Raw genomic sequence first — 21,802 nt, 5'->3', positions numbered from 1 at the left:
CCTGAGCCATTCCTGAGCCATTCCTGAGCCATTCCTGAGCCATTCCTCTGGGAGGGGATGAGTGTGTGTGTGTGTGGGGGGTGAAGTTGCAGTGGAGAAGTGTAGGCTGGATAAGAAATGAGATACTGGTTTCAGTGAAGTTTCTGAAGCTTTTGTAGCCACCTCAAGCAAGTTTAACTTGTCTGGTTTATTGGAAGATGTGGTGGTCAAAAATGAGTGTTAAAAACCCCTGCTTGCTTCTCTGAGTTACTTCAGCTATTTCTGTAGGGGTGTAGATGAGAACTCCTGGGAATGTCTCCTATGTAGAACACTTCATTGGGTGCAAAGCCCATAAATTCCTTGACCAATCCTACAAATGTCTTTTTAAAAATACTGTTTCTGTAAGCCTGCTTGCTGACAGTGCAGGCTGGCCTGAAACTTGAGTGGTAAAGAACTTGTAAATTGTGTGGGAAGGCAGACAGATTTCTAATATACTCTGTAATAAACCATGCCACACATGGCCTAGGGTCTGATGTCTTTTTGTAAAGCCAAGTGTGTAATTTAAGATGTTTGCTCATAGATGTATTCTTGACCATTGTCACAGGAGTGGGACAGGTGGGGTTTGTCTTGAGTCTGCCTGAATCTATTTTATCCACTCATTTTTTCCCCACAGATACTGAAATGTTTTGTTCTCAAAAAACAGGAACCACTTGTATTTATAGATAACCTAAAAGCTGAAAGTGCTGTACCTGCAACTTGGGGTGGTGGGGGGAGTAAATCTCATTTTGGGGCTGTTTTATTTGAGGATGAATACTCAAGCCAGCTGTTCCACTATGCAGGGCCACATTCACCAGTAATTACAAGCAGCTTTTCCTTCATCACTGGGTTTGAGGAAATCTGGCTTTGTGGGCTGCACAGGCAGCAGGAACCTGATCCTCTGCAATGACATGTTCATACATACGAATAAATGCCTTTTCTTTACAGCCAAGTTGTGTAAAAGTCAATAGTTTTAAGAATTTTCACAGATTATTTGATCTATGATGCAGTACTAGCAAGTGTGGATCTTTTTAATTTAGAAATACTGAGTTTACTGTTTTGTTCCCTCCTTTGACCCAGTGTAACAGGATCTGCTGGGTAAGAGCACTGAGGGCTTGCTCCCTTGAATGGGATCACTTTGAGGAGAGTAATGTGGCACAATGATGTTCACTGGCAAATCACAGGAGATGCTGAAGGGCTCCATCCCATGTGAGGTGAAGTTTAAAGTGTTGAGAACGTGGAAGTTATTGAAAATAAAACTCTTTCTGTTTGCTTTTGGTTTTGTTTTTTTTTTTGACTTGTCTTGATTTGTCCAAACATGTATAATATTGATGAGCCTTTCTGTGGCTTTCCTTGAAAGCTACTTAATAGAGGCAAAAATCCCTTACTGGGTCAGGCAAACACTTTCTGCATTACTGTTATCAGTTTGTAATCTATAGATGTTGCTCTCTGAAAATGTGACCTGCTGTACTTATTTGCCTTGGAGCCAGGCTGTGCATCGTGTGAACTGCTTTGTCCTGTATCCTCCCTCCAAGAATTGAAGGTTGACTTCACCCAGTGCAAAGACAAGTCATTAGCACGAGAAATTTTACACTTGTTATGTGTTTTGATTTGAGAACAGAAGCTCTCAGATTAGTCCTCACACAGTCTGTAAGGTGACATTTGGCCTCCCTGAAGAGCTGTGCCTCATTAGCAGGAGGGTGTTAATCAGCACTCTGGAGCATGAGAGTGATGGGTACCTGGCTGGGACAGGAGTGCCCTGTCTGGCTTTGGAAGGTGGGCAGACAGCATGTAGAGGATGGAAGGGGTCACCTGTGAATCTCTACAAACCTTAGAGCCCTTGTGATTACAGGGTTGCTGCAGTGCTCCTGAGGCTTGGGGACCAATCTCAGGGACCCAAGAGAACTGGACCCCAGAGTTTTGAGCTGCAGCTGTTGAAATCAGAAGCATGAAGAGATTTAGAAGATAAGCACTTGTATTGTTCCTTCTGTGATTTGTGTCAAATAGTCGTACTGGAATTCACTATTTAAACTCTTCAGCAAAGCTCCCTTAGAAATAGTGATTTATTATCTAACACAGGTAATAATGAAGCATTTTTAATTATTTTTATATTACTTATTTTTATTAAAAACAGATAGTTATATAAATCAGGTAATAGCATTCATAGGGGTTGAAAAACGTTACTGGTGTCATTTTTTAAGATCCAACCCCCAGAGCAGGGGAAGGCTGATGCCAGGATCTCAACAGGCAAGTGATCAGTGAAATGCCTCTGCCAAACTTTGTACCCTGTGCATTTGAGACAGTCGTCTCCATTTCCTTCTCCTTAGAGCCTTCTAGTCACTGCAACAGATTATTTGCTGAAATCCTCTTTTTGAGAGCAAGGTGAAGGAAGTATAGGCTGCTGCTCTTGATTTTTCCAGTGAAGATCAGATCCATGCAGTGTGCTTTCTCTGCACTGTTACAATATTTTAATTTTGTAGTAACCTGTGAACTCCTTTAAAGTCCTTTGTGGTGTTTGAGAGCTGCTGTCCCAAAAACTGTCATGCAGGCTGCTAATTGAGTCAGCCTTTCCTGCCACCTGTAGCTAGAAGGTACCTAAAACTGAATGTTAAAGCTTTGAATTCTTGCTGTTTTTTCTGGATGCGTATTGCAATTTTAACAGCTTTAAGGAATGGTATGAACAGAATATGCAATTAAACATATAACTTCAGAGCTTGAGATGTTATTTCCTTAATTCCACATCAACTCCCTCACATTTAGTCCCTGTCAGTTTTCTCCTGCAAAGCTTTGTGCTCCAGTTACTGTTTTGTAGATTGAGTCTTATGAAAGAAAGCTGATTCAAAGTCGCAGCTGCTTTAAATAGAAGGTGATAAAAATAAAGTCGTTTAAAAGGAGAGGGCTGGAGAAGGAATTCTGTTACTAGTGTAAACATCATCTCAAAATGCCATGAACTGTGCTGGGTGTTCCCTGATAAGCTGTGATCAAGTGATCATCAAATCCCTTGCCCAGATCCCAGATAAACCCTGTCAAGGTTTGTAATTTGGAGACCAGCTGTAGGTCATAGCCAGTATCCCAGTAAATAGCCTTTTATTGGGGAGCACTGAAACACAGAACTGAAAACTACCTTGGGTCTGAAGTGCTTCTGGGTAAAAGTACATCCAATCTTTTATAAATTTGAGACATTAAGGAGGAATTCATTTGTTGTCCTTTAGTGCACAGACACATCCACGTATGCTGACAGTTCTCTTGAGCTCAGACTGTGTGCTTATCTTACCATCAGGGCTCTTGACTGTTCAACAGTAATACTCGTGTTACAAAAAAGCTAAATGTGTCTGTTTGCTGACTTCCTCTTCAGGGAATCTGTGAATCACTTCTTTCTCCAAGTGTTTGGTTCACTTCTGGCTCTGTAGCAGTAAGGTAGGTGCACAGAGTTACACATTAACGTGTTTCCTTTGATTAAGGTGGCTAAAGAACAGGTTTTTTTCAGGCCTGATGCCTGGCTCCTGTAGCTCTGTGCAGAGGCTGAGCTGGAGCTTGCTGTTGACTTCCCAGCCCTATTGATGCATCAGTGTATGATCAATGACCTTATGTCTAGGAGCAGGAACATGAGAATAATGGATGTCTCACTGATACTTTCTAGTCTTGAATTTGGTGAGCCACATGCACAGAGTAGTTACTGATGGTGGATCCTCTTTGTATGAGCCACACTCCTACCTACAAAAATGTCATGCAAGATGGCATTAAAAGCTCTACTCACTTTATAATATGATCACATCCTCTGTGTTTTTCTATATGAGGCCTGTTAATTTCTGGCTGATGTGAGCTTTTGAAAGGCCATCTGCATCTGCTTGCTGCTGTCTAGGTAATAATAAATAGGTGCTTCTGCTTTGCTTTGGTTTTCCTTGGAGGTATTGAGCAGAGATTGTCTGACCTGTTGTTTTTTGTCTTCTTCAAAGACAGCCTTTTGAATCTTCTGGGTCATTCCTGTTCTCAAACCTAATGAAAATAAGTCAGTGATATTGATAGAGAACTATCTGAGGTGGTCCAGTATGATTGTTTTATTTCGCTGCCTTGGAGGAAAGAAGTGATATTTTTCATGTGTTGTTCTTGCACTCAGTTGCTGAGGTTGGTCAGCAGCCTGCAGATTGAAACTTGTTTGTGAACAACGTTACTATTCCTTTTAGAGGCAGGAGCTGGGAAAAAGGCATCTGTGCAGCAGCCTCTGTGTGTCAGGCTGATACCCCGCTCTTCCAAAGCCAGTATCATTATTTAAACTAAAAGGCATTTATCTGTATATGTGACGATTTGCCAGCTCTGATGGGCATGGTTTCTAGCAAACAGAACTCTTGAGGATAACGTTTGTATTTGGCATGTCATCCTGATGAATGGCAGTGGGAGGATACACTTCCAAATATGAGGGGATACTTGGGACGTGGTTTAGACTTGCCTTTTAAAGGGACAACTTATGTTTCAGGCATTCAGAGAATTGAATAAGTTCTCATCCTTTAGAATTAGATCAAATATCTGTTGCATGAAAACTGTTGTTAGAAACCATAACATGGAAGTAAGTTGTGAATATTGGTGTTCATGAGCTTTTAAAGAAAATGAATTCAGTATGTGTTGTAGGATTTGTTTATAGAGACTCGGAGGCCTCTTTGGCCCCTGGAGATGCAGTTTGAATGTTCAGGTGTGCTAGGCTAGTTGTCTGTTGTAGTTTGGGACTGGGATCAAGCCCCTCTACCCTGTTCTGTCTCAGCAGAGACAGAGAAGTGCTGGGGTACCTCCTGTGGAAGGGGAGGTGGGTGCTCATCTCTGGACCAGCATCAGAGACATCCCTTTCCTGGCTGGCTCTTGGCTCCACTACCAGCCTGCCAAGGGCTGAGACTGAGCCTTGACTTCAGGCCTGGCCATCCTGCCAGGGAGGAGACCTGGACAATCTGCTCTTGTGCTCCAGGCTGTCCCTGCATTCAGTGTCAGCAGGACTTGAGTGCTGTGGCCCAGCAGCAGCAGGCTGGGTTGTGCTGCTCCTGTCAGCCGTGTCCTCAATTGTTCCTGCAAACTGAAAGGTGTTTTTAGGCATTCTCTAGCCTTTTACTGTTTGTTGTGGTTAAAAGTAGATGCCTCAGCAATCTGAAACTCAGTTGTATTAGTTCAGACCTGCAAGTGAGGTATGATTTATGCTGCCTCTGTGGGTTTACTTTTCCTGTTCAGGTACACACACTCCCATTAATATATTGTTAAAATATAGCTGTGGAGTAGAAAAGATTCTCTTAATTGTCTGAAGTAATGCAAAAGCAATTTCAATAGCAGGGGATACAAATAAGAATCTAACAAGAAAAACTTTTCTGTATCTTTTCAGATGCTTGCTTAAGAATAGTACAAAAATATAGAGCATGAAGGGTGTCAGTATACAAATAGACCATATGGAATACGTGCCGTGTCTTTATAAACCACTTTTTATACCTAACAATAGCAACAGGGCTTTATATGCTGCAAGTAAATTTGTCTTGGAAGTTAAATGACTTTCTATTTACAGTCACTTTCTGAGGAAGAGACTCTACGTACTCCTGACAGGCAGCTGCATTAGAGAGAAGAGCCTGGGCCTGGGCCTTCCCCTCAGCAAAGGAATGCTCTCTGGATCCACAGATGGCAATTGCTTTCCCTGTGTTAAGTCCTTCTATCACACAAATGTCCTTTAGCTATTGTGTTGCTCTTTATATAATTAGTTATATTTAGTTGTCACTCAAGTGTGCAATGCTTCCTAGGAAAATGTGAGTAGTACCAACATAAGAGCATGGTATTTATCAGCTTGGATAAAGCAACTTCTGTAACAGGTTTTAAGTTAAATTCCAGGCTCACGTGGATTTTTTTTTTGAAGGGTACAGTGGTGAAGGCAGGAAAAGGAGTGACAGACACTTAAAACTCAGACACTTCCTGATCATTGATGCACAAATACCATTATCCTTGCAAGGTTTTTAGTGTACACCTGCCATGGGAATCCAATTACTTCTGATAGTGTTTTGTTATGGTGCTGCTTCTGTGATTTATTTTTTTTTTCTAAATTTCTTTTGTTCTGGTATTTTAACTATATGGTGATTGTAATTAAATTGAAATAATTAAGTAACTTGAAGACAAGTTTTAAGTATTCTTGCCATAAACTTAGGGAAGAGATGGGTACCTGTACTTCCAACGTTGATATAAACTTTTGGTTTAAAAACTGACTGTGAAAGGAATTTGAGCTCGTACTTAGTTTTCTGGAGATTTTTCAGCAATGCTGTTGCATTCTTCTCTAGGACTGACATAGCTGTACCCACACGAGGATGAGCTGTTTGAGGAAAGGAGTTTCTAAGCTTGAGTACAATGCTCTGCTGCAGCCCTTGGCAGCAGAGCTTTGACTGTGCTTCATCCAGTGTCTCGTTTACAACAAGCGTTCAGATGAGATTTTGGAGAGCTAAGATCTTGCAGTAACACTCTTGGTGTGGTTGCCATGTGTGGGGTGGCTGTGGCTGAGCCTGGAGGGCCGGGCTGCCCCGGGGCTTGGCCGAGGTGGCTTCGTGTGCGGTGCTCAGCAGGGTGATGGAGCTGTGGGAGAGCTCCCTGGGAGTGCTTGGCCAAGGGCCTCCTTCAGCCCTGTTGCACCTCGGGGAGGTGGGAAGGTGACTGACAGCTGTGCACAGGGTGAGTGATAGTTTACCTTCTGCTTTTCGTTTCTAACCGCTCTGGTTGTCAGTTGTAACTTGATCTGTCATAGCTTGAGTGTTGCATATTGAGCTCCCACTTCCAGGTGCCCTTACAGGACTCATCTGTTTTGAGTATAAAGCAGGGGGTTAAGCTGGATGGAAACACTGGGTACTGTGTGCAGAGACAGTTTGGGACATACCAAAAATGTGAAGGGTGTCTTTTGGATTTAGATATGTTTGGCATTAGGGTGGTACACAGCTTATACCTATGCAGGATTGCCAGCAGGACAGGAGACATTTCATTAATGGCCTTACAGTCGTCTTTGTACAGGAGCAGCTTGAAATAGCCTGAGAGAATTACTGTTTTGTTTTGGATCTGTATGTCCTTAATGCAAACCCATAGAAACAGTAGGGCCTTTCAGGCATTAGTTTAACCTGACAAGGTAATTCACTTTGCAATGCAGGTTGAATTAGGAGACTTGGTATTTTTATTGCGTACCCATTTTCAATATATCTGTCTGATTCTTGGATCTCATAGGAATCCGTCAACTGCATTCTACCAAGCGTTCCATTTCAACAAGTTACACGAGCCAAAGGCCTCCTGGGATAGGTATGGATGCTTGAGTATGGAATGCATACGTGCTGAGTATGCATGAACTGCTTTGCTCTATGCAAGTTCCTCGTGGTTTGTGTTTGCACAGAACTGCTGCTTGTGTTCAAAACTTCACCTTGGGCTTCTGCGGCTTGGAGAGGCGAAAGCAGTCGTGGAAGTGGAGTGTTTTGTTCTGAAACACGCAGCTAAATAACTCTAAAATACGACATGACTTCCTCCTTCCATTATGCATGTATCATGCATGATGTGTAAGCTCAGAGTTTAATGCTAGTCAGCTCCTAGCTGACCTTCACCAAAATGTTTACAGCTTCCTTTTCCAAAAAAGGAAACTTTTTGGCATTAAGTCCTGTATCATAAATCAAGTTGTGAAAATATTACATTTAAACACAATTTTGTCAAAACTAAGATACTTCTATCTTAAAACCAGGAAAGGAAGCTTTCTGGCTTACTTTCATTTTGCTGAAGTAAAGCTGGATGGGGGACACAGGTGAACTGTGACAAGGATGAAGTAAATCTCCAAAGTTAGCGTTGAACTGATGGTGAGAAACTGCAGTGAAGTGCAACAGAGTCTTATCTGGCACGGATGGGACTTACAGAGGTGCATTACTAATTTGTCAGTAGCTGCAAACTGTTTCTTTCCTGCACTTTATTGATTTTGAAGGAGTTTTTTTGTTAGCATTAAGTTGAAGTCCTAGTGACTTCATGCCTTGTGATGCTCTGGCTGGTCACAAACTTCTGCTTAACAGGCTGTGTAGAATGTAAAATTTTGTTTGGCTGTTGAAGTATTGATAACCATTTCATCACTGTACTGGCTGTATTTGACTTGAGAGGCTTCTCCACGTGCACAGCTTAACTGAATCCTTTCATAGTTTGCTTGGCAACAGTTTGTATACTGCACAATGCTGAAGGTTATAAGTAATGCTGATGTATCCTGCTCTTTTTAAAATCGTTTTATAGTGCTGGGGTGCTGGCATTAAGCTCAGTTTCAAAGCATGTCTTCCTTTTCCAGCAGAAACTTGGACAAATCTGTGTTTTTGCTATAAGCTCTGGATGATGCCACTTCTCTGTATTTATGGGACAGAGTTGGTATTTAGGTTTCAAGGACTTTGTTATTTCACTGAAATAAACTTTAGGGCTTAGAATACACCTTTGGTTTGTAGACCAAAAGCTTGCTTTGTGGTCTAGCTTTTAGCTATTTCTCTATTTTCATATCTCAAAATAAGTCTTAGGATGAGGAAGCTGATTCAAAAAATCCTAAAATCAAATAGTGAATAAGATTGAGGCTTCACAAATTGAGGTTTGTGTATGGTGCCTGAAGCAAGTGCTGGAAGTGTGGGATATAGAAAAACATCAAATTCAGGTAGAAGAATGTAAATGGCTGCCTTTAAAATAGTATTGCATCTTTGCTGGTGAACATTTTGTGGTAAAAATAAGTATTTGTGAGAACACAGAATCAAATTCATCAGGATTGATGCAAGTTTTAAACTTATAATCTGTTCAAATTCCGAAGTCTTTGACAGGGTTTAGCAGGTTTTGCATTTATACCCCAGTTAATGGATTTTAAGGTCATGTTAGGCAGCTTTGCTCTGCTGGATGACTAAAACTGAGAAGTTTTCAACTATAAACTCGTGGTAAAAGCTGGTAGAGGGCGTGCTGAGGGCATCGAGGAGCAGTGCAGGTGGTGGTGAGTGGGTGAGCTCGGCATGGGTGGGATGGGCCCCGGGCACGGGGGAGTCTGTGCTCACTCTGGGAGCTGGGTAACAGGAACGTGGTTTGGGGCTTTCTTTTTGGGATCTCTGGTTTGAGAAGGAAAAACCTCTACTGTGAAAACAATAAGCTTGTGTGATTTCCTCATAATCCCTTTGTTTGCCCACCACAAGATGTGGGGGCTGACACACTGTGGAGCACCAGGACCGTGAGCCTGCTGGCGCTGGACTCTCATTACACTTTGCAGCTCCTTCAGAAGTAGTTTGTGAACCTCAGGGGCTTGAGTTAGGAGGCTTCGGTGTAAACAGAAAATCTTCCTGTGTAATTCCAGTGGTTTTTTCCTAACAAATATGGATTATTCTCCTATGAGCAGCCATCTTCTCAGGACCAGCTGAAGCCAGCAGAGCTACTACATGCTACTGCAGTAGAGAGAAGAGAGTGCTGAATTGCTGCAGTGAATAGAGATGGGTTTGTTTTTCACCAGCACACCATGGCAGGAGGAGTGCTGGTGGCACTGAAATCAGTAAGTGTTAGGGAGATACTGGTTGTTACTGACACATTGGCAGGAATGTTTTCCTGCACAGTGCTCACTTAGGTGTTGCTAAGGGCTCAAGTCTCATGGGTTGGTCTTCTCAACTGATGTGGTTTGGGAGGGGGAATAGTGGCTGCTTGACATCTTCACATGAGTCTGGGTCACTCTTCTGGGCCTGGGTTGTCTTTGCACAGTAACAGTGCCATAGCAGCTTTAGTGGGTCTGCCTAAAATACAGCCCTTATCAGTAAACTTGAATTTAAAGCAGTAGGATTTACGTTTCTGTTGCATTTATGTGTGAAGCACTAAACCTTCATAATATAAATTAACTCATAAAATGCGTGTGGAAACTCCTGAGGTGGTGAATTCACTGCCTTAGACTGTCACACGTTCTCACACGACTTTGACAAAGAAAAATAATGAAAATCTACAATACTCACACAGATACAGATACTCTTTCCAGGCTGGATACATGACTGCGTTGGGATGCTGGCATTGTAGAGTCTGTTAAAGGGGTGGAGGCTAATTAAACATGCCTTAACTGTTTGAAGAACAGAAAAGATTTCTTTGGGTGGACTGAGTAGCCCAACCAGTGGTAAGACATGAAAAGTGGCTGGTTCAGTGGCTGCAGTGGCTCATAAATGAGTAAACAATGAGGGGAAAGAAAAAAATGAACACTCGGCTTTAGTTTGTAGCTCACTTGCAAGCAAAAAGAGTTGGAACTTTTTGAGGTACCTTGTCATTGCTTATGGAAAGGTTGTTTGATAATTTGATTGAAAGCAGTAACAGCGAATGAGAAGAGCTGGGAGCAGTTCCTTGGTGTGGGGATATCCATCAGACATCCCCAAGGTGTGTAACACCTCTCCCACTGTAACCTAAACCAAAGCACATCTGGTGCTTTAGAGGAATTGTCTTACAGGGGCTGTTGGATGGAGCATCAGTGTCCCTCTGTGCTCTGCTCTGCAGGATCAGCTGGAAAATGTGATAGGTTTTATGTATCTAGAAGGCAAGAAAACTCCTGTATTCTGTGAGTCTTTTGGGAGGTGACTTAGTGCTAAGAAATTCCTTGGGACAGTAGTCTGCAGATAATCATTAATACAGCTGAATATGGAATATGGCTTTTGTTATTGACTGAAAAGCTTCAGAATTAGTTTACATCATCCAGACTGTAGGATTTCAATCTCATTTAAATGTGAAATGCTGTTACCTAGTCTAGTCTGTTGACCACCCTTGCAAAATGTCCATAAATTGTCTACAAATGTCTGTTGTGATCATTTAGACTGACTTTGGGCTCCCACGGTGGTCACTCAGGACAGGAGAGGTGGTGTGGTGGGTCCTGCAGCTTTCCTCATCGTGGTCTTCCCCACAGACTGCTGGGGAATCTCACATTCTCCCCTGCCTCCAGCATGGGATCCTTCCCATGGGCTGCAGTTCTTCATGAGCTGCTCCAGCGTGGGTCCCTTCTGCAGGGTCAGTCCTTCAGGAACTCCACTGTGGGTTCTGTGGGGTCGCAGGTCCTACCAGCAAATCTCCAGGGACCAGAGGTCCTGTCAGGAGCCTGTTCCAACATGGACTTCCCGTGGGGTCCTGGTCTCCTTTGGGCACCCCCCTGCTCTGGCTGCAGGTGGGTCTCTGCTCCCCTGTGCACTCATCAGTCACAGTCCCTTGCACTGCAGCTCCAGCCTGCCCAGCGTGGCAGCGCTGCCCTGGGCACCTGCCAGGACAGGCACGTGGCCGTGGCCGTTATCGAGCGCTCCCAGCTCGGCAGGGGGGTGATAAGAGCAGTGTGGCAGCAGCCAGAGCAAAACGTGGCCACTAACGGGCAATGGCCCCTACATGGGGGAGAGAGCCCATGGCGAGCATGGCTGGGACAGCTGCTGCAGGGCAGGAACTGCTGTCCATTCAATCTAGCACATCCCAGGCAAATCTGTCCTTATCTTGAAACCTTCCAGCCCCACACTTGGTGCCAAAAAGGGCTGTTGTGGTTTAACCCCGGCATCTGAGCCCCACAAAGCTGCTCACTCAACCTCCCGCCAGAACAGGAAAAGTGAGAGAACTCATGGGGTGAGAGAAAGAAAATTTAATAGGTCAAGCAAGCACCACATATATTTTTTTTTTAAACCATCAAAATGAGAATTTCTCAGACTAAATAGGCTTTTGAGTACCTGGTGTGTAATGTAGAAAATTGTTGGGTTTACTATCCATGTCTACTAATGACAAACTGTACTTGGGGGTCTTGGATGGTTTCGCTGACTGTAAATCTTACCTTGTCCTTAAGTGGGCTTCAACACGAACTTGGTTTACCAATATAATGTCTTTTTGGGCAGAGCCTTCATTGGCATGTCCTTAACTCAGAGGTCCAAGTCAAACCGAACTGTTCCCTGGAATTACAGTGTGTCTGTTCAGTTCCTGGTTGGCTGCAGAAGCTCAGTGTGGGGTGGGGGGTTTGCAGTTACAAAAAAAATATTACATGCCTAATGCACCTCTTAATCTGTTCTGTGTTACTTAATGTGGATTTTTTTCAGCTTTGACAATAATTGTCAGACTTCTGTAGCTCCTGGAGCAATCAGTAATCGGTCTCTTTGTAACAGCTAAATGGGGTCTTTCCACTTCTAACTCCAGGGTTTGCAAGTCAGAGCATTGGCTCTGCAGTGGATGGTGCACTCACAGAACATGTCACTCCAGTCACTCATCCAGAAAGACTTACTTAACAGATACTTTGGTTTTTTCCTGGCCTTTTCATAAGGACTAGACTGTATCTATAAATTTCATTCTGAAGCTATGGGATAAAATACTTTATGCAAACAGTGATTTAATATCAAGAGCTCAGGATTTGTGAAAAGTACAAAATCTTAAGATTTAGCATTATATTTGGAGTGTCCTGTGAGAGCAGCTGGCTCTGGAGGGCCCTGCTGCTCAACATCTCCCAGGAGCTGAGTGAGTGGGGAGCACTGTAAAATGAATAAAGGGCAGAATCGTGTAGCAGATGTGCTACCCTAAACTCTAATTCTCATCTGCCTGTATAAAGTGACCTGGAACACGTCAGGTGGTTTTATCCTGATGGGGGACTGGGCACTGCTCCATCAGCAATGGGGCTTCTCCTGCGTGAGGGGGTGGGGGTCTCTGCCTGCTGGAGTCGGGATGGCTGCAGGGAGCAGGGAGCAGGGAATAGGGCTGGAATCCGAACTCAGCACTTCAGTCTTAGTGCAGATTCTCCGGGGATAAGGGCAGCAAGAACTCTGACATGAGTCACAGTAGTGTATGAGCTGCTTAGGGCTTTCAGCACTGTTGGTGTCACTCTAAGTGTGGGATATGGGTGGAAGAGCAGTGGTTTCTTAGGCTCATTCCAATCACAGTGTGGGGAGGGACAGTTTTTACACCCCCATGGTGAGCACTGCACCCATCTAACAGGCAGAGGGGAGCTGGGGCAGAGGTACAGCATAGGAGAGGTGCCTCTGCAGTGTGCCACGGGTGTTCAGGAGACTGAGGGAAGGCTGCTGGTCTTTCTCACGGAGCTGCTCGAATGCCTTAACTTGGAGCGGTGCAATAGACTTTGTTCTTCCATCCCTTTCAACTGTTTTGCAGTGTAATTATTTAAAAAATAAAGTCCCAGTCTCAAGTTTAACTAGACAGGTATTGACAGAAGGTGTGTGATGGTGCTGCAAAGATGGAGCAGCAGATCCCACTGCCATGTGTGGTGTTGACTTTAATTTTCCTCTTGTTACCTCTTCAGAGCTGCTTCACCTGACCCGTGTGGGTCAGGTGTCCATGAAAGGCTGTTGGGATTTCATGGTTCTTGAGCACAGACACTTCTGGTGCTGCCAGATGAGTTTGAAGCATGTTAATTTAAGATGGAAGGGGATACTTCCCTCAGCACAGGTTGTAAATACTTCTTATTCTGAGGAGGTTTACCACAGATAGGACTTGAAAGAGGCTTAGAAGACAATAAGAGACTGGAAAAATTTTCTTGTGAAATGGGAGTTCAGCACTTTTGGTTTGGGTTACAGCTTGATTCAGTGTAGAAATAGAGGCTGTTACTCCCCCTGTTTGCAAAGCTGATTCCCTCTGCTCCTGTGTGCTCAGTGCTGGTACTGAGAGTTCTGTGGGACCTGTTAAAATGAGCTTTTCTGACCAGTGTCGTTCTTCAGAACTGAGCCTTGTTTCACATCTGTGACAATGTGCTCAGCAGTATTGGCCGTACTTGTAAAAAGCCTTGAGTGATTTCTCTCTTAACCCTGGGTTTTGGTGAGTGTTGTGTAATTCCAGAGGCAGGTTTCCCAGCGGGACTGCAAGCCTTGCATTTTCCCCATGTTAACTGTTTTAAACGTGGCTGTGTGTTGCTGATAGCACGGCCCTGGCTGGGACCCTTATCAGCAGCTCTCACTGGTGGGGCTGTCACAGGAACCGCTGTCCTGGGTCAGACCAGAGCTGGTGAGGAAATGGGACCCCTGGGACACGGAGGGGGGTGTACCCTGCCTACCCTGGGAGATCTGCAGCTCCTCTCCAAACAGAGGGATCCCAGTCTGTGGGAGAGCAGGGACACCCCTGGCCACCAGAACCCTGACTCCAGAGCTGCATGTGAGGGCCTGGCTCGTGTGCCTGTGGTGTGACCAGGAAACAGACCCCAGACATTTGGGCCTGGATTGCTGCCCCCCGGGCTTCAGAGCTGCACTTCAGGATCCTGTCAGGACAGTAAATGCACATCCTCACAGTGTGATGTGCTGTTGGATGTGCTGCACTGGTGTGCCTCTGGAACAGGCCTGGCCCTGACTGTGACCCCTGTGTTTGTCAGCTGTCAGATGAGGTCCATGGGGAATTTCTGGGAGTGAGGAAGTGCTCCCGGGGCCAGGGCTCCAGTCGTGTCTCACCTTCCCGCTGCCATGGGCTGCACAGGCAGGGCTGAGCCAGGAACTTCTTACCTGGTAGGTGGACTTTGAGTGAAACCAGAGAACAACCATTATAACAGGGTTTTTTCTTCATTGCTTTATAAAAAGAGTTTGTCAGGAATAACACAGAGGTAAGGATCCCAGGAATATCTGTGAATCCCCAGTAAAGAAAGCTGGAGAAGGAGGCCAGGAATCAAAGCAGTTGATTTAGTTAGTTTAGTGTTTATTCTAATGCATTTTTGTGGTTATGGGTGTCATAAGCACAGTCTGAGGAGGTATAAACTGAAGGAGCAGCATCTCTTAAGAGCTCCAGCTGTACTGGGCAGCTGGGGGGGACATGGGACACCCCTGTGATTGTGCACTGAATTCTTGACTCTGAGCTTTGGCCTTCCAGTGACAGCATCTTCCAGGAGTCCTGCAGTGCGTGGATTACCTGAGTGATACAGTAAATCTGACAGTTTTCTCCTTGTATTTACAGTGCATCTGGTGCGAGTGTTGTTGCCATTGACAACAAAATAGAACAGGCAATGGTAAGTAAAATATCATTTGTTTTTTCTAATAGGATTAATGTGGTTCATCACTGAGCCTGTTTCCAGCTGTGTTGTGTTTCTGTGACCCTCCACATGGGTCAGACTGAGACCATCATTTGAAAAATGGATTTTCTGTATATCTGTGAGTGACCACAAACCATGATTGCCTTTACTGTTGGCCCAGAAATGTTAGTCAGTGAATTTTCTTACAAATTGCTGTGAACAAGCTGATTGAACTTAAAGGGGTGGTGAAAATAAATAGTGCATTTCAGTCTGTTGGTTTAGCCAAGTTCATCACTAGTTTTCAGTTCATTACTAGAAGGGTAAAGTGTGCCATCCTTAACATACTGCTTCCCTTACAGCTGTTGGATTTTTGCTACTGCTGATGTAAAAGCTTTCTTATATCTTGGTTCTCCCACACCCCAGTGCAGGGCCTGTATGCTGCAAACCCCGACCCCCAGGTCACAGCTTCAGAGCTGGTGCTTTCCTTCTGAGGAGCTGGGGTGTAATTCTAGTCCTTGTGTTCCATGTAACTGAGGTGACCTGGCGTGCTGGAGACGCAGCTTTTGATGTCAGGGCCACTTCAAGGGAACAAAAGGGCTGGGTTGTTTGTGCTTGAAGGCTGATTTATTCATATATTTTTTAGTGACAGTGCTTTGGTTTTCCAGGCTTACTGCAGTGAAAGCAGTAACAGTAAGTTCTGGGGCTGGGGTGAAGGAAAGTGTTCTTTCCCTTGGTGTAACTGTCCACTTGTTCTCTGCAGGATCTAGTGAAAAGCCATTTGATGTATGCAGTGAGAGAAGAAGTGGAAGTCCTGAAGGAACAAATAAAGGAATTAGTCGAAAGAAACTCTTTACTTGAACGAGAAAACGCACTGTTGAAGTCGCTGTCCAACAACGATCAGCTGTCCCAGCTCTCCAGCCAGCAGGGCCCCCCCAGCAGCAGCTCCTCGGCGCAGCCCCCGCCCGCGCAGCCGCCGCAGCCCAACGTGTCCTCGGCGTGAGCCAGAGCAGCCGCTTCTGTCTGTGTTTGGCCTTTGCAGTATTAGACAATCACCTCCCGACTGGCCCCGCAGGCCCTGCCTGGGCACAGGGGCAGCCCCTGAGCCCGGGGCCTCCCTGGGCTGCGGGAGGGAGGGAGGGAGGGCTGGCAGAGCTTGGCTGGCTCTCCGAGGTTCCCATTGCCCCTGGGTTGCTTTGAGCCTTGCTGTCTGGTAAGGAGCAACAATTCCTCTTCAGAGCCACTGTTCTTTTCATATAAGTAACATTTGCCTACGTTAGTTTCATTTATTTGTTTTATTTATTACAGGGCTGCTATTTTCATAATGTACATGAACAATGTCACAGAACTTTTTAAATTTTTTTTTAATAAATGTCTGTATGGGTAAAATGGTAGATGGGATTGCGTTAATAGATACAATGTCTAGGCAATAATTGAACAAAGAACCCTGGCATATTTCTAACACTAATGGCAATTGACCTTTGGTATTTATTTACGGTAGTAAAGATCCAGCTTGAATGTAAATTTTGTATAGAGTGTAAGTATGAAGACCATAGTGCATCTGTACAGGTAGTCACCAGTCCTTGTGATATAATAAATAAGTGATGGGCTATTTTGATGAAGAAAACTTTGCTCATTTCTGTTTCTACTTTCTAATAGAGAGAAAGGGCCACGATTCCTCTGCTTTTTGACATTTCGTTTTTGGTTTGTTTTTTGGGTGGGAATAAAAAGCTGTGAAATTGTTCAACCTACTTTGTAACCAAAGAAGCAAAGCTGTGTAATTGAGGTTTGGTGTTTTTTTTTTTTATTTTATTTTTATTTTATAATGCACATTCTCTATGTATTTTTATTTAGTGTTTTCTCATTCACGACTTTCTTTGCTGTCTCGCATGATCTGCATGACCTGTAATCTTTGAACCACTTTCGTACCTCATGTTTTTATCCAGCACTCTTAGTGTAATATGTACTAGTCTGTGAACAATGTCAATAAAGAGAAAGAACAGCTGGTGTTGGTGGAGCTGAGCTAGTGTGCTAGGCACTAGTTGTTAAAACAAATAAATGAAGTGAGCCATCTTTTGTTCATTTAAAATGGTGTTTTGAATTTCGTATGCAGAAAACGTTTTGTTACATTGCAGATTTTAATGTATTTAATAAATGCAACATGCAGATTAAGTGCAGTGTATACTGAGTATTTAAATTAAAAATGTACATTTCATAAATACAATTTCAAGAAAGACCATCATTTGTGTAAACTAACGCAGTGTGTCAAATTGATGTACAAATATATATATATTTTAACACATTTTCTGAAATTAAACTGCAGTTTTGTTGAAGTTTTTGGCTGTAGATGTTGTTGCAATGTAAGTAAATTCAGTAGCACTTTTTTCTGAAGACAATGGAGAAACTGTCTCTCTGATGTTGCCTAACAGATGAGTGCCAGGGTTACCACTGCTGCTTTTGCAACAGACTGGTGCCTTCTGTTCAAGGAGAAGCATCATCTGATGCTGTCAGTGGCCCTCTTGGGTTTGGGTTTGCAGTGAGAGCTGTAAATTAACACCTGGGCCTGCTGGTTCACTGCTGTGAACCTCTGCTTCAGTACCTGAGCCTCGTGTGTGTCTAACTCTGCTCAGGTTTGTGTCTAAGGTAAAACAGGAGCAGCACTGGAGACTGCAAGTTTTCGTGCCTTCAGATCTTAGAGAAACGTCTGTGTCCTGGAAACAGCTCTGCCTGCCCTTCCCGGTAAGGATCAGCTCAGTGTGTGTGTGCTGAAAAGTTCTTGCTGAAGTAACGCCAGAATGATCTCCCCGGCAGGTGTGGGTGGGTGCTCTGCCTGCTGGGAGCACCTCTGGGAGTCCTTGGTGCAACGAGGGCCTCGCTCACAGAGCAGAAACCAAAGTATTGCAGGAGCTCCGTGTGTTCCCCCTCCACTGCAATCAGTGGCTCACTGCAGCTGCACTGTGAGGAGGATGCTGCTAAAGTAAGTAAAAAGGGACAATTTTGGGGACTTCTCGGAACAAGAGTCCCTCAGGTAAGTAGTTGGTTAAAACTTTTATGGAGGGAACACTGTACCTGTCCATTTTCTGAGCGAAACAGAACAGAGATGTTCGAACCGTGACTGAGGTGGTCAGAGATCCGCAGCCGGGAGCAGAGGGGCACCGAGCCCGTGAGGATGGTCCCAGCACCCCAACCCTCCCGGGGCCGGGCAGGGCCCGTGCTCTGCCCCCCGAGGGAGGGTGTGGGGCTGTGCCGAGAGAGGGGCACGCACACCCCTCGGAGGGGCTGCGGAGGCGCTTGCTCCAAAAGAGAAACCCTTTAGTAAATCTGCAGGAAATAGAGTTGAAGCAAAGGTTGAACTCACGCTGTTAGAAAACCTTTGTTTGCTTTGCTTCGCTCCTGTGGGTTTGGTGAGCACAGACCGGCCCTTCCGCAGCTCCCGCGCGGGGCCGCGGGACGGCGCTGTGGGGCCAAGACTGTGGGGCTGGGGCGGAGCTGTGGGACTGGGACTGTGGGGCCGGGGCTGTGGGGCGGAGCTGTGTGTGGGGCGGGGCTGTGGGGCGGAGCTGTGTGTGGGGCGGTGCTGTGGGACTGTGGGGCGGGGCTGTGTGTGGGGCTGGGACTGTGGGGCGGAGCTGTGTGTGGGGCGGTGCTGTGGGACTGTGGGGCGGGGCCGGGCGGCCATGGTGTGCCGGGGCTGTGGGGCCGGGGCTCTCACGCTCGTTCCCGGGGGTCTCTGTGCGAGCCGCCGGTTCCGCCGCCCCCCGGGCCTGTTCCCCGTCGTTCCGCGCCCCGCCCGTGTCCCCGCTGTCCCGTGTCCCCGCTGTCCCGTGTCCCCGCTGTCCCGTGTCGCAGCCCGGGGGCTGAGGGGCCGCTCCCGCGCCCGGGGGTGTTTGGCCCGCGCCCGGCTGTGCTCGGACACCGCCTGTGGCCCCGGGTCCCCCCCGTGCCCCGTGTTCGCAGCCGGGCGGGTCTCGGGGCCGATGTCGCTCACAGGGGCGGCTCTGTCAGGGGACGTTGTTCCGAAGGGTGTTTCCTTGGAGCGGGGAAGGAGCCCTGTCCCAGCCGTGGCACCGGGCACAGAGCGGACGGGGCCTGGCAGGGGCGCAGGGGAGGCAAACCATGTGCCAGCCCTGATGTGATACCGGAGCGGAGCCGTGCAGCCAGCCCCAAGGCTTCACAGGAAAACAAAAGGCAAGATTTGAGGTAACAGTGAGTTGCGGGTGGTTAATGACATCACCTCAGCCAGCTCAGCTCTGCCGAAGAACCTGCCCGTGTCTGCAAACGCAGCCCCGCGTCACACGTCCCCTGGCGCTGGCAACACCTCAGCTGCCAGTGCCTGCAAACGAGAACTGGCGTCTCACCAGGGCAAATAAACCTGGGCGTTGCTCTCTCACGTTTCTGAGAAGAAACAAGCGTGGTGCTTTGCAGCATTTGTACTTGGGCACATGGAGCCAGAGCACAGCTGGGGCCAGGAGGCCTCTCTGGAGACCCCCAGCGCAGCCCCCGCTCCAGCCTGTGGCTGCCCAGGGCCAAGAGCCACCGCAGGGCACAGCACCGCACACACCCCTGCGGCTGGTGCTGGCACCGAAGCAAGACTTCTACTGAGCCTTGAAGAACGAATCTGTACAAACCACCCTGAACATTCCAGTCCCCAAGGCCCTCGAACAGCTCCTGCAGTGGCAGCAGGAACCTGTCAGACCCGAGGCCTCTGCGGCATTCCCAGGGGCCAGAGAGACGAGTGTGGAGCAGCCACCTGCTGAACCCCTGTGGGGAGATGGGCAGCAGCACCCGGGTGAGTCCAGAGCCCCCAGGCCCAGACCGGACAGCAGAGCAGGGAATGCCCCACAGCACGGGGGCTCCTCTCGGGGAACAGCCAGTTAACCTGTGCTTGGCGTGAAGCAGCCGAATTTCAACACCCAGCACAGCCCCACTTTGCCAACCCCAAGAGAACACAACTTGCATTTGGAAAGAACTTTATTTAAAATCAGCGATTATACAGACTTCCCCCACTCACAGCACACGAGTGCCCCGGCCCAAGGTCCCCGTCCCCCGGGGGCCAGGCTGGGCACACCCATGGCCGTGCTGGCTTACACCAGTCCCCATGATTCCATATGGGAATACACGAGTACAAAAGATCTGCCCCTTCACAGCTAACAGGCATTTCATTAACCTTGACAGATTTGTTTTCTATTACTTCTAGCATAATCAGACTTTGAATTTGTCTTCTGCTAAGAAACCTGGAAAGAGGAAACTTCCTTTAGCAACTGCGTGCACCAGCAGAGCGATTCACACCCCCTTTGTCACCACAGAGACTGCAGGAGTTGGGGCCATCAGCAGGGAAATATGATCAATAGCAGCATTTTCCATGTGACCTCAAGGAACTGTGATCATCTGTAGGGAAGCAGTTAAGTACTGGATCCACTGTTAGAAGAAATCGAGTTGAAAGCAGGTTTTACCTTAAATAGGATTAAATATATATTGCAAGACACACCACACTCCGCAGGGGCTGCACATAGAAGCAGAACTGTGGGCAGGGGGCAGGGTCCCCCCACCTGCACCAAACATTCCCACACAACATTGTCAAATTTAAAACTATCACCACTGGCTGAAAGTTGTCCAAGGAGTATTTACAGCACAGGCACAGCCGGGAGAGGCCCTGGGAGCTCCACAGTCCGTGACGCTCCAGCGCCGAGTCCCGTCGGGAGCAGGTGCTGCCCGGCCACGCCAGTCCCTCGGGAACCCCGGCGCCCCTACACAGACAAGCGCTTGGCGTGGGTTAGGGCAAAGCTACAGGAGCTGCAGCTGCGAGGACGGCACTGCCACATGCTGCAGTGGGGCCTCCCTGTGCACACGGCTGACGCACGGTGGGGCTCCTCGGGAACATGCTGCACAGTCGGGCTCCAGCCACTGCAAAAATCCCGGCTTCCAGCGTCAAATGAAACCATTTCCAGCTATACAGAGGGTGGCACCGGTCTGGGACCGGTGTTTACAAGATGCCAGTTCCTATGGACCTATGTGGCGTTACAGCTCCGTGTACGAGAGACCAGGCTGGATCTTCAGCGAATAAGTAGGTCCACGATTGTAGATCAACAACAGACTTTTATTGCTTTATACATGTGGTGCTGTTCAAGGCACTGTGGCACGGGCTAGAAAACTCGGAATGACTCGTGAAGGGACCTGGAATGCGACACGGCCGGTGCCGCGCGCCGCTCCTCGGCAGTGCTGCGGCGGCCGGGGCCGGCGGGCCATGGCCCGGCCCTGGCCCCTCACATGCCCATCCGGATGCTCTGGATGATCTGGAAGATGGCTGCAAGAGAGCGGAGAAGGGAGCTCGGGGGGCCCGAACGCTGCCGGGCCCGAGGAGCGCCCCGAACAGTCAGCGGGGCCCGCGGCGGCTCACCTGATCCGCACACCACGAAGATGAACAGCGCCAGCAGCCAGGGCCCGACCGACGCCTTCTCCTCCGGGGCCGTTCTCTGCGGGCACAGCACCGGTCAGCGCGGCCCCCCCGGCCCCGCCGCCCCCCGCCCGCCCGGCCCGGCCCCGCGCACCGAGGTCTTGGCGACGTTGCCGCGCTGGGTGATGTTCTTGCTGTGCTTCTCGTTGGCCATGCGGATGCGCTGCTTGGCCACCATGGCGGCCCCGCTCAGCTCGGCTCAGCTCGACTCGGCTCAACCCGGCCCGGTTCGGCCCAGCTCAGATCAGCTCGGCTCGGGTCAGTCCGGCCCGGCCCGGCCCAGCCTAGCTCAGCTCAGCCCGGCCTGGTTCAGCCCAGCCCAGCTCCGCTCGGCTCAGCCCGGCTCGGTCCGGCCCAGCCCAGCTCAGCCCGGTCCAGCCCAGCCC

At 47.5% G+C, this 21,802-nt stretch overlaps 2 protein-coding genes and 1 long non-coding RNA gene across 5 annotated transcripts in view; 1 reads left to right on the top strand and 2 right to left on the bottom strand.

The window, feature by feature from the left end:
- The window catches only part of TSC22D2 (TSC22 domain family member 2), a 25,605-nt gene extending 8,310 nt beyond the window's left edge, over positions 1-17,295 (top strand). Inside the window, exons 2-4 of one of the 2 annotated variants that reach the window (XM_027647312.1) lie at positions 7,234-7,305; positions 14,911-14,962; positions 15,726-17,295. In XM_027647312.1, the coding sequence (XP_027503113.1) occupies positions 7,234-7,305; positions 14,911-14,962; positions 15,726-15,965 (364 nt within the window). In that variant the 3' untranslated portion in view covers positions 15,966-17,295. The remainder of the gene's footprint in view (positions 1-7,233; positions 7,306-14,910; positions 14,963-15,725) is intronic. The other variant, XM_027647313.1, reaches the window with a different exon arrangement.
- Positions 16,781-18,425, bottom strand: LOC113949115. Its single transcript, XR_003528362.1, has 2 exons — positions 18,321-18,425; positions 16,781-17,931 (listed from the first exon to the last, which is right to left on the bottom strand). It is a non-coding gene; the product is annotated as an uncharacterized LOC113949115 (long non-coding RNA).
- A 1,490-nt stretch (positions 18,426-19,915) lies between these two features.
- On the bottom strand, positions 19,916-21,789 carry SERP1 (stress associated endoplasmic reticulum protein 1). Of its 2 annotated transcripts, XM_027647166.1 has the most exons (4): positions 21,738-21,789; positions 21,511-21,672; positions 21,360-21,435; positions 19,916-21,266 (listed from the first exon to the last, which is right to left on the bottom strand). In XM_027647166.1, exons 2-4 carry the CDS (start codon positions 21,592-21,594, stop codon positions 21,226-21,228), a joined length of 201 nt encoding a protein of 66 aa, XP_027502967.1. In that variant the 5' UTR covers positions 21,595-21,672; positions 21,738-21,789; the 3' UTR covers positions 19,916-21,225. The 2 variants fall into 2 exon arrangements, with proteins under 2 accessions (XP_027502967.1, XP_027502966.1); XM_027647165.1 differs by lacking the exon at positions 21,738-21,789 and having other exon boundaries at positions 21,511-21,731.
- Between the last annotated feature and the right edge of the window lie 13 nt (positions 21,790-21,802).

This window comes from Corapipo altera, unplaced genomic scaffold (genome assembly GCF_003945725.1).
Source record: "Corapipo altera isolate COAL_440 unplaced genomic scaffold, ASM394572v1 113, whole genome shotgun sequence".
Classification (NCBI taxonomy): Eukaryota; Metazoa; Chordata; class Aves; order Passeriformes; family Pipridae; genus Corapipo; species Corapipo altera.
This window is presented reverse-complemented; position numbering and strand designations above follow the sequence as displayed.